General features: G+C 40.1%; 1 protein-coding gene across 12 annotated transcripts in view; it reads right to left on the bottom strand.

The window, feature by feature from the left end:
• LOC140485944 (ankyrin-2-like) overlaps window positions 1-16,986 on the bottom strand; it is an 850,179-nt gene that overhangs the window by 146,860 nt on the left and 686,333 nt on the right. For all 12 annotated transcript variants that reach the window (XM_072584685.1, XM_072584421.1, XM_072584596.1 and 9 more), the window contains 5 exons: window positions 15,332-15,529; window positions 7,076-7,174; window positions 5,150-5,248; window positions 620-718; window positions 33-131 (listed from right to left, as the gene is read on the bottom strand). In XM_072584685.1, the coding sequence (XP_072440786.1) occupies window positions 33-131; window positions 620-718; window positions 5,150-5,248; window positions 7,076-7,174; window positions 15,332-15,529 (594 nt within the window). The remainder of the gene's footprint in view (window positions 1-32; window positions 132-619; window positions 719-5,149; window positions 5,249-7,075; window positions 7,175-15,331; window positions 15,530-16,986) is intronic.

The following is a 16,986-nucleotide window of genomic DNA, read 5'->3' as shown; positions in this document are numbered from 1 at the left end:
TTGATGAGATTTCCCTTCAGGGATGTACTCACTGTTGTAGTGGTGGTGACTTCTTCTGTGACAACCTTCAAGGTGTCAACCACAGAGATATATCCAAGACGTTTGGCAATTGCTAAGGCAGTGTTACCATTCTGCAAAGATAGATTTGGGTTAATTTATTAGTTTTATCAGGACTTTGAGATAGCTGATGACTCACAAACAGTGATCAATAAATCCTAAAAGTATATTCACTGAAACTTTTCATTCATCATAGCTACTTGAATCATGCAGAATGGCTTCACTGCCATTCGCTGACAAGACCTTTTCTATGTCATAAAACTTCCAATAATTTGGAGAGGTATTTATTTTTAACGGCCAAATAAACATGTGATCATTTCCACAGTTCTTTTATACCAAAAACTGACCCTATTGACATGGTTTAAATAAAATGATGATACAAGGTGTATATATTTAAAGACAGCTTACACTGAAATGGATGATATATTAAAAAAAATCAATAAATCGTGAGCTTCTGGGGTGAGAACAGTAATTAGCACTATTACCTATGATCTTTACTGATGCATTTGCCTCTGCACACAGAATCTGCCAGCTACTCTACCAAGCAAAGAGATATACTTACTGCAGTGATGGCATTGGCTCTGGCTCCGTGCTGAAGAAGGACATTGATGATATGGGTATGACCCTGTTGTGCTGCCTGATGCAAAGGTGTATATCCATTCTGAATATTAAGCCAGATTCATTCAGGATTCAGGAGCATTAAAAGAACAGGAAAAAAATGGCACAAATGAGAAATCTGATTGCTTGTCATTAGCATAGTATTGAAAGAGTGATTTCAGAAAGATTTCTCAATGGTGAGAAAGTCATCTTGAAATGTTAAGACACAACAGAGCTTTTGAAAAAATGTGTAGAGACTGCTGTCTAAGAATATTTGATGAATTTCTAGCAACGCATCTTGTAGAAAATATGCAAAGCTGCTACTCAATGTTGTTGGTGGAGTGACTAAATGTTTGTGCCAATTAAACGTACTGCTTTGTCCTGGATGGTGTAAAGCTTCTTGAATGTTGTTGGAACCGTGCTCATCCAGGCAAGTGGGGAGTATTCCATCACAGTCCTGACGTGTGCCTTGTAGATTGTGGACAAGCTTTGGACAGTCATAAGGCTTAGCCTCTTACCTGCTGTTGTAGCCACTGTTAATGGTAACCACCACCCACCGCCCCGCCCCCTCCCCGGTATCGTGTGGTTCAAGAGTCCTACATGGAAGATGAGGATGGCAGATTTCCTTCTCTGAATACATTAGTGAACAGATGGGTGTTTTGAATAATCAACGATGGTTTGATGGTCATCATTAGACTCTTAATTCCAGATGTTTATTGAATTCAAACCTGAGTTTTGGATTAAAAGTGTAGCAATAATACTACTAAGACACACACACGCATACACACACGCACACACACTCACCCACTCCCCCAGCTTCCCGCCTCCCCCAGTTGTTAGGATACTAAGACTCAATTGGAATGGCACCCAAGAAAGTAACACCTTCATGAGAAAAATTAGGGAAAAAAATTGTGACAGAGTTGGGGGAAAAGACAGCATTATACCTGGGCAGAAAGAGGCGTTAGAAAATGTGACATGTTTGCTCATGGCCTTCTATCTCTTGGATCATGTGGGTCATTGAAGCATATGAGGTTAAGGGGTAAGGGGTAACTTTATAGAAGTTTATAAAATCATGAGGGGCATAGATAAGGTGAATAGCAAGGGTATTTTTCCTATGATGGGGATCAAAACTAGGGGACATATTTTTAAGGTGAAAGGAGAAAATTTTAAAAAGAACATGAGGGGTAATGTTTTTTCACACAGACATTCAGGTGTAGAATGAACTGCCAGAGGAAGTGGTGGATGCAGGTACAGCTGCCACATTTAAAAAATATTTGGATAAATACATAACTAGGAAAGATTTGAAGGGATATGGGCCAAACACAGGCAAGTGGGAGTAGTTAGTTTGGGAACATAGTTAGCATGGACTAATTGGACCAAAGGGTCAGTTTCCATGCTGTATGACTCTATGATACATAATAGTTACTTCTTATGAGTCTAAGGAGAATTCAGTGGAGGAGACAGGGATCTTGATCCAGAGTTGATAGGCAATGAGATCCTCACTGCCTCTTTGAGAGATATCACATGTCATTTGTGCACGAAACAAGACAGTGGTGAGACTTACCCAGGATCAAGAAGCCCAGAGGCAGAAGTCTAACTGGGCAGCTCAACTGAACGATACCACCACTAGCACTAGATCAGGGGGATAACTGTAAGAACAGGCAGAGTGGATCTCACCAGACCACCTCCTTTCTAATGATGAGGTCCTCAATCAGGAACCAAGTGCCTTTGAACAAGCAACCTTCCTTCCCTCACAATTCCAACAGAATACAAGTGATACCCCCACTACCACTGGTTAATAATAGCAGCAGTAGGATGAAGTCCTCATAAGGGCATTACTGCCCTCTTAGGTGATGGGGCAGGAAGACCATCCCATTGATGCACAGCTTTAACCAGTGCATACAGTCCTCATCCATCAAGCTCCCAGCTTAATTAAAGATGATTGAGATTTAGCTGGTGCCAACAGAAAATGGCAAGACTAGTGTCTTCCCATCTCAATGCACTGGGATTGATGTCCTGATCACCATGAGCTTTATGATGTCTCAGCTGCTATTTCTAAGTCTTGGATTGAAGCAGTTCACACCCCAGGGACAGCCAGTTCCCTGAGCAGTCGGCTGCATGTGCCTGAAACTCCCCCTCCATATCCTTCTGATATCCCTTACTAGAAATAGAGAATGCCTGTCAATTGCTGGTTCCCATGTCAAAAGGCCAGTGGGGTCAATGAAAATGTCTGGGATTGGAACTCATATTTGATCCTGAGATCAGATTCCTGAAGCTCACAGGACATTTCAGCCCTTTTTTCTAATCCCCTCCAAAGATTCTCTTGTCACAGATACCATCTCAATCCTGGAAACTTGCTTAATATTAGACAATGTGTCTGCATACTCCTTTGCCTTTTCAATCCAGAGCTGAACATTAAATTCCATATTCTTCTAATTCAATTACAAACTTGACTCGTTTCTCTCCATTTCTCACCTACATTAAAGCCAATATTCCCTCTAAATGTGTTTAGGAAAGCACAGGTAATTTTAGTATTTTGCTGTTCCACAGATATAGTCATTCAAAGGGCTGACCTGTGAACGGTGCATGCAGGGACTCTCAGGTCTGTCCAAGGCCATACGATGGTACAGCTGGGGGAAATACTCATTGAAGTCCCTGTCTGTAACTTTGTACAGGCAGATTTCTCTACACTTAGAAGATTCTCAGGCATTGATCAACGTTGGTGTTCTGGCCTTGACGGTGATGAAGGTCCAGCCCAACATGAGCAATTTTCAATGAAATGGTCAAATAATGGGCCACTTACAATTGTATTGACATTTTGCAATATTGCAGACAGGTCGTCCAATGATATAGATATTCCCCCCAACCCTAGAGAAGTAGCTCTGTTAATACAGAGACTGTGAAGGTGCTCCAAATAGAGGCATCCTATGAATACTTCTGAACCTACCCATAAGACAATTAGTGATTATAGCTATGCCTCTTTAATCCCTAAGGCTTTAGAATAAAGAGCCACTGAAGGCTCCTCTGCATTGCTTTCAGGAGAACACCTTCACTCACCTGTCAGGTCTTAGCCGTCGCTCAACTACTGAAGGACAGACCCCAACAACAATTTACAACAAATTGAGCTTCTAATTGCATACATAGAGCTGGCAGGTAGGCAGCCGGTGTGATCTTGCCTCTACTCAGGGGTGGAAACAGAATAGGATAGTTTCCTATTGCGGGCTTCTCTTAAATTGCTCCCAGTCAGGACTTAAGACTGCATCCAAGCGACTGTGAAGACTCCAATCTGTGGGTCAGTTGTCCCCGTTCCTATGCTGCTTCATATTGTATTACTGAATACTGACCAAATATTGACTAGGAGGCATAGTAAAGTTCTAGGGATAGGGAAATTTACATGACAAACACAAAGCTGGTTATGATTGTTGGAAGCCAATCAGTGAAAGCCAATCATCACAATACTATCGAAATTCCTCAGAGCAAATCAATGTTTAAGTTTTAAACAATGTCAGACTTGAGGTTATCCAGGGACACCGTACATTGTCCACCTCCATTCCTAACTCCTGTTAATACAATAGATCTTGCCAGTCCACAAGAGAATCTGGTCCCAGCTGCTTGATTTAATAACCACCCACTGCATTGTGGCTTCACTATTTTTAAATGTTATTGGCACACCTCTGGAGTGAGACTTGAACCTCACCTTTTGACTCAGAGTTAGAGATACTTAGCACAGTCCTACAGAGCCCTGGATATTTGAAATCAATCTCTTCAGTAATACTACGACACACCTCTGAAACAAGTGGGGCTTTAACACAGCCTGGAGAAAGTGAGGACTGCTGATGCTGGAGATCAGAGCTTAAAAATGTGTTGCTGGAAAAGCGCAGCAGGTCAGGCAGCATCAAAGGAATAGGAAAATTGATATTTCGGGCATAAGGTTCCTGAAGAAGGGCTTAGGCCCGAAACATCAATTCTCCTGTTCCTTTGATGCTGCCTAACCTGCTGCACTTTTCCAGCAACACATTTTTAAGCTTTAACACAGCCTGCCTAGCTCAGAGACAGGGACTCTACCAACGCACCACAACAGATTGATTGGCTTCATTATGTCTTGTGTACAATACAACGGCACAATTCACTAGGTATAGTCCAACAGCAGCTCCCAGCCCTGTGAGTGCACACATCAAGACATTAGCAAAAAAAACATGGAAGCAGCATAAAGTCCAAATTCCCCTCCAAGACTCATACCACTCTGATTTGTATTCATATTCCTGTTCCTTCACCACTGCTGTATCAAAATCATACAATTCTGGATCCAATATTACAATACAAAATCTATTATGACTGCATCTGCCGCAGTGAATGACAATCCTCTTTTCTGGGCAATTAAAAATTGTCAAATAATGATTTTAAACAAATAAAGGCTTGTCAATGTCATCTGCATCTCAACAACAAGTGTTCAAAAAGATTACATTTTGTGAAGAAAAATTACTCTTGGTGTTACCTTGGTTTTGGCATTAACATTGGAACCGTGCTGCAGGAGGAAATTGACCATCTTAACATTTCCATAGTGACAAGCCACAATCAGTGGAGTGTAGCCAACCTGAAAAAGGAAAGTATTAGTCAGAATGCAGCTACAGGGATTCTGAAATATAAAATTACAGGAAATTAAAAGGGAAAAGGATGAACCATTTTCAATCAGCATACTATAATTCTAATAACTTATAATGGGAACAAAGAGGTAGTAGGCTAATTAAATAGATACTGGATTAGTGGTGCTGGAAGAGCACAGCAGTTCAGGCAGCATCCAAGTAACTTCGAAATCGACGTTTCGGGCAAAAGCCCTTCATCAGGAATAAATAGATACTTTGATTCTGCCTTTGCCACAGAGAACACAAGTAATGTCCCAAAAATATTGGGGAACACAGGGTCGAGAGAGAGGGAGGAACTGAAGGAAATCAGAAACTCAGGAAAATGGTTTTTGTGAAATTGTTAGGATTACAGGCTGATAAATACCTAGGGCCTGATCATTTATATCCCAGAGTTCTTAAAAATGTAGCCCTAGAAATAATGGATGCACTTGTGCATAACTTTTAAGATTCTATAGAGTCTGGGACATTTCCTACAGATTGAAAGTTTGCTAATGTAACCCAACAATTTTTTTTAAAAAAGGAGTTAGGAAGAAAACAAATACTGCTAGACTGGTTAGCCTCACATCAAGAGTGGAAAAGATGCTACAGTCGATTATAGAAGATTAAAAAGCACAGCAGTTGGAAACAATGACAAGATTAGACAGAGTCAGCATGGATTTATGAAAGGAAAATTATATTTGATAAATTTAGTGGGATTTTCCAAGATATAACTTCTGGAGTTGATAAGGAAGACCCAGTAAATGCAGTTTACTTGGACTTGCAGAAGGCATTTGAAAAAGGTCCTGCATAAGAGATTAGTATTAAAGTGCATAGGATTGGAGAGTATACTAATATGATACAAAACTGATAGACAAAAGAACAAATGATAATAAATGAGTCTTTTTGCTGAGTAGCAAGCAGTAGGGTATTTAAGAGATCAGTGCTTGGACCCAGTTATTCACAATATATATTAATTATTTAGATGAGGGAAATAAATAATAATATCCCCATGTTTGCAGATGACACAAAGTTGGGGGTGGGTGGGGAGGGGACAGGGTGAGCTGTGAGGAGGATGCAGAGCTATTTCAGTGTGATTTGGTCAAGTTGAGTGAGTGGGAAAATACAGGTGAGGTATAATGAGGATAAATGTGATCTTATACACTTTAATAGCAAAAACAGAAAAGTAGATTATTATCTGAATGGTGATAGGTTAGGAAAGGGGAAGGTACAATGAGACCTGGGTATCATTTTATACCAGTTTCTGAAAGTAAGCAGGCTGGAGCAGCAGGTGATAAAGAAGCCCTTCGTAGGGAGAAGTTTCAAGTACAGGAGCACTGATTCATTGGTGAAACTACACCTGGAATATCATGTGCAGTTTTGTTCTAGCTATGAAGGGAGTGCAATAAAGATTTACCAGACTGATTTCTAGGATGGCAGGACTGACATATGAAGTGAGGCTGGACTATTTTTGGAAATATTGAGGAAGACAAGGATGGAGCATAGCAATGACATTCTCATTCCACTAACAGCCAAAACTCTCACAGAAAGAATTATAACTTGAATGTGGCACCAGAATGTGACAGACACATTAGGACCTTGCTCCCAGTATTCAGAAAAATTGTGGCCAAAGACAGAGAATAAGAAACTAGGCTATATCAGGCTATATAAAATGTATATTATACATGTTCAGAAGTTCGCTACCATTACTGATACCTATAGCATATTTAAAACATTATGAAGAGCTGTGAAAACAAACAATGATAAAACAAATTAAGAAGATAAATTCTGTGCTATAGTACCTTAGTCTGTGCATCAAGATTTGCACCTCGTTTTACCAGAATTTCTGCAACATTGACCTTATCCTCCTGAGCTGCCAAATGCAGTGCTGACAATCCACTCTAAGAATAGACACATGAAAGAAATGTCATGATTAGTTTACTTAAAAAGAAAGAGACCACTTTATTTAAAAAAAAACTGACTCTTAGGATTCCTTTATAAGCTTCATGATTTATTATTCCAGTTCTGATCCCATCACAAAATTTTCTAAAGCTATCTCTGCTGTTTTGCTTACTTTCTGCATATCACATAGAAGTCCCATACCTTTAATCATCGCTACATCCATTGAAAGCATTATTCAGGTCATCCTCCAGGGCAGCTGAGAACAACATTTTCTCACATTTACCATAGGAATCTGTACTGTTCAAAACAACATACTGCAGGCACTTCTCCATTAGGAGTTCACTATAGACAGATGAATAGTGGATGTGATACAGGAAGAAAAACGTAGACAAGTGAGGAAAGAAATATACAACTACGAGGATCAGAGTAATGGTACTGATTTTTTTTACAGGACAGGACTTACAGACTAAATGGGTTAGTCTGGTAGTAGTTAGAGGAGACTTGGTAATGTCCTTAGAACTTATGGACATGGAGTGTCACCTCCAATGATGGCATAACTTGTTTAACTATGACGACTGCTTTGAGGCAGCTGAATTGACAGGCTTCACTCTGTAATGGTGGGAACATTGCAAAAGAGGGTGCAGCCCAGAAGCAGGTAAGTATAACATGACTGAGGTGGAGAGTGGATACAGCACGATTTGCTGTGTCAAAGAGGAGATTGATTGGGAATGAGGAGAAATCAAAGGCAGAGATGAGCATCTGAGGAAGATCGGCATGGATCAAAGACAGATATCAATAAAATAGTATGGCAAAAATTGTAGTAGTGTGGTTGATGATCAAGAATACCTATAATTTCTGCACAGGCTAATAACTTTGTTTTGGTTTTGGGGGATACACTCCTTTTTGACTTGGCCCACAAGCTGTGCTGAAATAAAGAAATCACAATTTTTTCAAGAAGTAATCTATGTTTTCCTTTAAAAATTCAGTAACAGACAACTAAAATACTCAGGCCTCAGATTTTACTAAAAAGTGCCAAACTGGTTTTCCACTGCAGCTTGCAATTTAGCAGATCAAAAAATCTGTCAGTTCTGGCACCTATCATTCTCGACCAAAAGCAGCAGATGGACACATTATGGGTGGTAGCCGATCGTGCGTGAAGCTGGGAACAGTGCCTGGAATAACTAGACCAACACTAACTAGCCTAAGAAGAATATGACAGTGAACAAAAACTCTCTGTTCACAATGGTAACACAATCAGGGGTTGCAGGGACGAATGAGTGAATTTCAAAATTTTGGCATGGTAGGCTGATGTTTTGAAACTATTGCAACAGAAAGTTGCTCACCTTTTGGTTTTATCTTCCAGGTGATGAGGAGTACAGTAAGTCAGATGATTCATTCCTATAAATACTCCTCTAATTAAGCACACAATCCAGTTATTGACTTAACAGAAGGTCAGAAGTTTAATCTTTCAGCCACAGTACTTTCATTAAGATTTACAGGATATGCCCCTGAAGAATATGCACTTTGTACTTAATTTGCATTTTAATAATCTTTAAGCTGACTAGAAAAAGCTGAAAAGGTTTGGAGTCAGAATGGAATAATTTAATCAAATGTTAAGAAAAGACAAATTGATTGATTTTAACAACACAACCAACCTACTTTACTGTTTATTCACACTCAAAAGCTTCTAAAGAGTGAATTCAAAAACAAAGAAGTTACACATGAGCGCTCATTTTTATTCTGAAAATTTAACTCCTCAGAGCTTGAAATTTCAATGGATTCTTCATGCCAGATATTGAGGGCAACCTCCAAGTCAAACTGTTCCAGTTGTTTTGAATTTTCTCATGCAAGACAAATTACAGCAATAAACTTGTCCAAAGGCATTCCATTAAGTGTCAGCTGTACATCTTTCTAAAATCATTATGGTTTTCATAAATATGTATTACAAACCAATGTTTTAATTTTAAAAAAAAACCTGAAGCTATAAATTTGGGGTACTGCAGTCCCAATGGAAGCATAAGGCTGAATATCTTGACTGGTATTATCTCTTGGGATTCAGATAATAGACTGCTGGTTTCACCAGTTGTCAATGGTCTGGCTATTGAAGGGAGAGATAAGTGCCCAAGGGATGATGTAAAGTGGACCTGCTCAATCACCTCACCTACAAGGTCAGTCAAGGACTTGCTGGTAGCAAGAATGTAATAACTACTTAAACTTCTTGCTATTATATATCTTAAAAGGTATAAGTGAGTGCCACAGATAGATTTTTACTCTTTATTTTCTGCATCATTTTTCATTATGGGACCAAAAATGTGATCAATGCCACGTGTCCAGCTGAACAAACAACACACAATGATGTGAAATCTAGAAACAGGGATATTTTTGTGGAATACATCGCCTAATAAAATAAAGACAAGGATTTGAATATTGGGTGCTAGGTGGTGGGAGAATGCTCCCTTGGAAAGTCCTTGACACCAAAATCTAATGGTCATTTTTCCCAGAATTTCATGTCCAAATCCCTTCAAACAGCTTTCCAGCCACCAGAATACCAAAACTGCTTTGTTTTAATCAAAATCACAAAGGGCTTCTTATATGACTGTGACAATGGTAAATTTTCCCTCCTTATCCCCTTCAACCTGTTTCTAGCCTCAGACAGAGTTAATCACATCACGGCCCTGCAAGGCCTTTCACTGTTACACAGCACAGTGGGACTACTCTCACCTGCTTCCATTCTTACTTATTGAATGGTAGCCAGGGAATCAACTGCAATGGCTTCCCTTCCTATACCCCTCCTGTTACCTTTGATATCCCCCAAGGTATTTCCTTGCCACACCCTATTTCTTATCAAGGTATTACCATTTAACTATGTAGTCCAGGAAAATTAAACAGCATCACTTCCACACACATGCTGACATAGACTCTGTGTCAGCACCACTTTCCTCAATGACTGTTCTGTTGCCTGATGGTTTGAATGACATCCACTGCTGGATGAACAGAAATTTACTTCAAATAAATACTGTGAATACCAAAGTTCTTATCTTCAGTCCTTAGCCATCAATTCCTTGCCACTCCGTAACAATTAACTGAAGCTGAACCAGATTATTTGCAATCTTGTGTCATTCTTGACCCTGAGATGAGCTTCTAACCACATACTTACAACATTACCATGACAGCCTATTTCCATCCCTTTAACATTGCCCAAATCTTCCCCAACCTCAGGTTATCTGCTGCTGTACACTTTATCCATGGTCTTGTTTCCTCTAGATTAGATGATCCCAATGGACACCTAACCATAATGCTGGAAGATATAAGAACAGAATTAGGCCATTTGGACCATCGCATCTGCTTCACCATTTGATTGTTTCTCAATCCCATTCTCTGCTTTCTCCCTGTAACCTTTGATCTCCTAACTCATCAAGAACCTAGTTATCTCTGTCTTAAGTACACTTAATGACCTGACCTCCACAGCTTTCTGTAGCTGAGTTCCACAAATAAACCACCCTCTCGATGAAGAAACTCCTCCTCGTCTCAGTTCTAAAGGGTCATCCATTCATTCTGAGGCTGTGCCCTTGTGTTTAATCTCTCCTACCAGTGGAAACAACTTTTCCTCATCCACTCTAGCCAGGCTTCTCAGCATTCTGTAACTTTTGTCAGTATTCAATGAAATTCCCCCTCACCTTTCCAAATTCTATTGAGTACAGACCCAAAGGCCTCAAACACTCTTCATATGACAAGCTCATCATCATTCTTGTAAACCTCCTTTGGACCCTCTCCAATGGCTGCACATCCTTCCCAGAGGACTCAAAACCACTCTCAATATTCCAAACATGGTCTGACTAGAGCCTTATACAATCTGAGCAGTACATTTCCACTCTCTTCTAGACCTCTTTAAATGAATGTTATCATTGCATTCACTTTCCCAACTACCAACTGAACCTACGTGTTAACCTTAAGAGAATCCTGAACTAGGACTCCCAAGTCCCTTTGTGCTTCAGATTTCCAAAGCCTTTCCCAATTTAAAAAATAGTCTATGCATCTACTCTTCCAACCAAAGTATATAACTTCACACTTTCCCACATTAGATAACGTCTGCACTTCTTTGCCCACTGTTGAAACCTGAGTCCTTCTGCAGCCTTCCTGCCTCTTCAACACCACTTGCCCTTTCACCTATCTTTGCGTCATCTGCAAACTTAGCAACAATGCCACCAGTTCTTTCATCCAGACCACTAATGTATAACGTGGTGGTCCCAACATGACCAATGAGGAGCTCCACTAGTTACCAGCTGCCATCCTCAAAAAGACTCCTTTATTCCCACTCTCTGCCTTCTGCCAGTCAGCCAATCTGTTGTCCATGCCAGTACCTTGCCCTAACTTGTCTTATTTAGTAGCCTCTTGTGAGGCACCTTGTCAGAGACCTTCTTGAAATCTAAATAGATCATGTCCACTGGCTTTCCGTTGTCTAAATTGTTCATTAACTCCAGAAAGAATTCTGACAGATTTTTCAGGCATTACCTCCCATTGACAAAACCCTATTTTATCAAGCACTTTCAAGTAATCTGCAATCTCATCCTGAATAATGGACTCTAAAATTTTACCAATGACTGAGATCAGGCTAACTAAATTATAATTTCCTGTCTTCTGCCTCTCTCCATTCTTAAACAGGAGTTTTACATTCGTCATTTTCCAGCCTTCTGACTTCTGAACGATCACTATTAGTGTCTCCATAATCTTCCTCAGCTATCTCCTTCAGAACTCTGGGGTGCATCTGGTACATGTGATTTGTCTATTTTCAGATCTTTCCGTTTCCATGGAACAAAGAACAGTACAGCAAAGGAAAAGGTCCTTCAGCCCACCAAGTCTGTGCCGACATCTGGTGCCTTTCTAATCTAAAACCTTATGCTTCCACGTGGTCCATACTCCTCTATTCCCTGCCTATGCATGTATCTGTCAAGATGCCTATTAAATGTTGCTATTATACCTGCTTCCACCACCTTCTATGGCAATGCATTCCAGGCACGTACCACCCTCTGTGGAAAAAAAACTTACCTCCCACATCTTCAGATTTTTTCGATTTTACCTTAAACCTATGTCCCCTAGTAACTGGCATTTCAACTCTGGTGGAAAAACAGACTCCGACTATCTATTCAGTCTACATCTCAAAATTTTGTAAACCTCTATCAGTTTGCCGCTCAGACTCTAATATTCAGGATTGTCCAATCTCATAGCTAACTTCCTTCAAACTAAGCAACATCCTGGTAAACCATTTCTGTACCGTCGCCAAAGCCTCCACATCTTTCTGGCAGTGTGGTGACCAGAACTGTAAGCAATATTCCAAATGTGGCCAAACTAAAGTTCTATACAGCTGCAACATGACTTGCAGCACCTTCTTTTTAGGGATGGTCACTACATTCACCTCTGTCCCTTGACTATCTTGAAGTTCTGGTGTGCTACTGGTGTCTTCCACTGTGAGGATTGATTCAAAGTACATATTCAGTTCCTCTGTGATGTCTTTGTTCCCCATAACTACTTCTCCAGCCTCATTTTCCAGCAGTTCAATGTCCACTCTTCTAAAAGCTCTTGCAATATTCTCATATTACAAGTTAGCTTACCCTCATACTTCATCTTTTCTCCCCCTTTATTTCTTTTTTAGTTGTCCCTTGCTGTTTTTAAGGCTTTCCAATGCTCTGACTTCCCACTGACCTTCATCATTCTGTCTACGTTTTCCTTTGCTTTTATGATATTTCTGACTTCCCTTATCAGTCATGATTATTTCACCCTCACCTTAGCAGGTTTCTTATGAGTTTCTGCTATGCCTCCTGTGAAATCCCTGCCATTGCTGCTCTACTGTCTTCCCTGCTAGGCTCCCCTTCCAATTAACTCTGGCCTGCTCCTCCCTCATGCCTTTGTAGTTACCTTTACTCAATTGGAAGACCATTACATCTGATTCCAGCTTCTCCCTCTCAAACTACAGGGTAAATTCTGTCATATTATGGTCAATGCTCCCAAGGGTTCATTCACCTCACACTCCCTAATCAAGTATGCCTCATTACATGTCACCAAATCCAGAGTTGTCTGTTCCTGGAGAGCTCTACAACAAGATGCTCTAAAAAAAGTGATCCATCATCAATTATAAACCTGAGGCCTTCTCCAAATTTATTGTCCATATCTTATCTCACAGCAAAGAAGCAATGTATCCCTCAATTGTAAGCAAGGTGATGGGAAGGACAAATAATTGGGTGAGTTGGTACCAGAGGGACCATGGCTGAGAGGGTCCATTTTCAGATAAGAATGGTGGTGGCCAAGGGTAACATTCCTGCAAGATTCCTTTCCTACTGCTTTTGACCTTTCAATTTCCCTAAAACCTTTGATCAAACCTTGGCTTGGTGTCAAATGTCTTTTGGTAGTGCTCTTAAGTAGTAGCAGGACATATTTGATGACAATCATAACACTGTAAATGTACAAGTTATCGTTGTTGGCAGCAGCAATGGAAGAGCAATCAACACCTAGTTACCCTGCAATGGCAATTATTTGTGTATACAATAATGTGAAACACAACACTAATGTACAGTGATGGGCTACATGCAATTGTCCTTTCTTGAAAGGGCAAGGCACTTCACTAACACATTCAAATCACGAATTCCCATGATGTAATTCCAAGCCCAACTTAAAATTCTCTTTTGCTACATGAATTTCTCAGGACTCAGAAAACACGTGATGAAAAGGAGGTCTGAGTTGCCAGCTACACAAGTTGAGTGTCTTTTACAACAGGAGAAAGTGCGGACTGAAGATGCCGGAGATCAGAGAGTCAAAATGGTGCTGGAAAAGCATAACCAGTCAGGCAGCACCCGAGGAGCAGGAGAGTCGACGCTTTGAACATAAGGACTGCACCAGGAGTGCTTTTAGAACACTTATTGAGGCCCAAGAATACTGGGAGTGCTCATGCCCAGTCATTCAAGGAAGCCATTAGACTTGTCCTGTCAATTTCGATTGCTGCTGCCATTATCAGTGTCCTCTCCCCAGGCCTGAGAGACCCAATATTCAGTCTTCCCACCTTCCCAGTGCTGGGCAATGTCCCCACAGGGTTCTTGTTACAATCCCTATGTAGGAGCAGGTCAGGTTGTCAATGTTGCTAGCTGCCAGATGGAAAACAGGTAAAAAAACGATCACAAAAACCTGCCATTAAATTTGGTATGACCTCAACAACTCAGTCTTATCAGCACCTTCATTTCCTTTTGGACCAGCCTAGAAAAATCAAGGTCTGAGAGGAGGATTTTGTTTTCCTTTGAGCTTCTGAAACTAGCATTGGGCTCAACTGGAGATCAGAGTTCTGCATTCTGTATCAGTTACCACCTGACATTCTCCAGATGGGCTAGTTAATGGTTAATGGCTCACCATCCGTTCATGTCAGAACAGGATTTCAAAGTCTTAAGGGCAATCAGAGGCCCTCCAGTTTGAGAGCAGTACAGTGTTAGCAGTAGATAAGTAAAGATGCCACAAAACAGGACAATCTAATCTGTTAAATCCATGAAATTTGGAAAGGTTTTGATGTATGTCTGGAGTGTTACATCTCAGTTCAGCTACCAGAAGATTGCATCCAGGCTGCTAAATATCTCCCATTGTGAGGTCTAGTTAGCAGCATTATTTTGAATGCCCTCAACTCCTTACTCAGATAAGGTCTTAAAAACCTCTCACAAAGTGTCTGAACTCTCCAGTCTACACTGTGGTTAGGAGCCAATTTTTAATAAACTTGCAGACTTAATGAGCTTTCTGCACAGTGTACAAATGTGCAACAGATGAATTACTTCTTCATGCATTTCATGCATGGCTGATAATAGAGAACAAAACGCTTTGCCCAACTCGAGGATCGACAAAATTTCAAACAGTGAACATTGCTATAATCAAATCCTCTGAGTTCATACACAGGAAGACAAAATCTGCTCTTTAATTTCATTTTACAAAATGATGCTCTATCAGAAAATGTACACAAAAATGCAAAGGTGTATGTTAAACAATGGGTAAATAAATATTCTGAAATTGAAGGCACAAAGTATCTGGCAGTTCAGCTACTGTACTCAGCATCAAACACTGTTTCCTTCACACTAGCAAACAGAAACAGAATGGTAAATGTCTCTGACACAATAATGTTTTGCAGTTACCTTTGTGGCCACACCAACATTGGCATTTTTATCCATCAAGCGTGAAACCATTTCCACATGTCCCTCCTGCGATGCCAGGTGGAGGGGTGTCACTCCCTGCTTTGTTAGTGCATTAGTCTGAGCTCCGTATTCCAATAAGGTGGTGGCAATTTCCATTTGGTTCTTTTTGGCAGCAATGTGCAGAGGCGTATAGCCATTCTGGAAAAGCATGAATTATAGACCACAGGCAGTTAGCCTTTGCCGTGTTATGATAAATGCTATCATACTATTAGCTTAATTGGTTGATTAACATGTAACTCTTAATTTAGTGGTTCCTAGTTTCAGTATCACTGATCCAAATATATCTATAATGTTTTAACCAGATTTTCTAAAGTAAAATATCTTGACCAGTTCCATTCGCACATACTTTTCAAAGTATTCGTGCTAAAAACCAAACAGTATTAGACATTTAGTTACATTATTAAAGTATGAATGTTTGATGTGGCACCTCCCATTCCACTATGACCTATAGTCACAGGCAATTATGTAACCATTTAAGTATCGCATTTTTAGGTCCTTTGAAAAATCTTCTCAGCTATCCATCGTCATTGAATTTGTTCTACCATTTAGTTTTATACTTCAGTTGAAAAAAAAATGTTCTCGTTCCCGATAGCCTAGGTAACATTCTTGGCAATTACAGGAAAGCATCAAAAATGTGGCTTCAGGTTAAGGTCATAACAAAAATCATTCTGCATAAATGGTAATTTCTTGTTAATTTCAGAGTATGAAGAGAAAAAAGGTTTGATGAAATTAAGGCTGAATAAAAGTTAGTATATAAGAACATTAGAAATAGGAGCAAAGAATAGAACAGATAGTACCTTTAAACCTTGTCTGACATTCTAAATGCTCTCCTGCCTCAATTCTATTTCCCTGCCCACTCACCATTTCGACTGAAGCCCTGAAATACCAGAGGCTCAATTTTCCCATTCCAACATGGTAAGGGTGTTGAAATGTGAAGTCTGTCAAGCAATCTTTAGAAAATGGCTTATGGGAACGGAATTCAGCTTTCCCAACGTGCCATTCCCATGACCAGCATTGTTCTGCAATGCGAGGTGACAGGTAGGCTGTGAGCGCATAACATACTGATACTGCCACCACCATTGCTAAGTGGGAATTTCAGACACTTCACTTCTCCAGGAACAAGGATAGCTTTGAAAGGGGAGGTATTTCACCCCAACACAGAAATGTTGTGAACAATGTGGGAGTCATCATTTGGATTCAGGAACTATACAAAACACAAGTGGAAGGAGTGCTGCCAGCTTCAAGTTTAATAAAGAAGTTTGCTTCATAAATCGTACATGTTTTAGGGACTAACAGTAAGGTCTTGATGTCAGCAAGAAAGTGACCATTAAACAATAGGTTCATCTGGTTGTTACCTCAGACATCCAGAAAGCTATGAAGGCAATGTGCAGTACAGCAAAGTGAAAGCAAAATGTTTTCAGGTTAATTTGAGTACACCATCTACTGCATAACATTTTATTCTGTACTGTATAATAGTAAATTCCAGAAATGATAGTATTAAATGGGTCCAGAGCTTTGATTATTTTCTCTATGATGTTCAGGAGGATATCTGTTTGGTTGAGACAAAACCTTAGACAGAGATTCAATTTTTGGCT

This window comes from Chiloscyllium punctatum, chromosome 1 (genome assembly GCF_047496795.1).
Source record: "Chiloscyllium punctatum isolate Juve2018m chromosome 1, sChiPun1.3, whole genome shotgun sequence".
Taxonomy (NCBI): domain Eukaryota; kingdom Metazoa; phylum Chordata; class Chondrichthyes; order Orectolobiformes; family Hemiscylliidae; genus Chiloscyllium; species Chiloscyllium punctatum.
The sequence above is the reverse complement of the archived record's forward strand: the minus strand, read 5'-3'. Positions and strand labels throughout refer to the sequence as shown.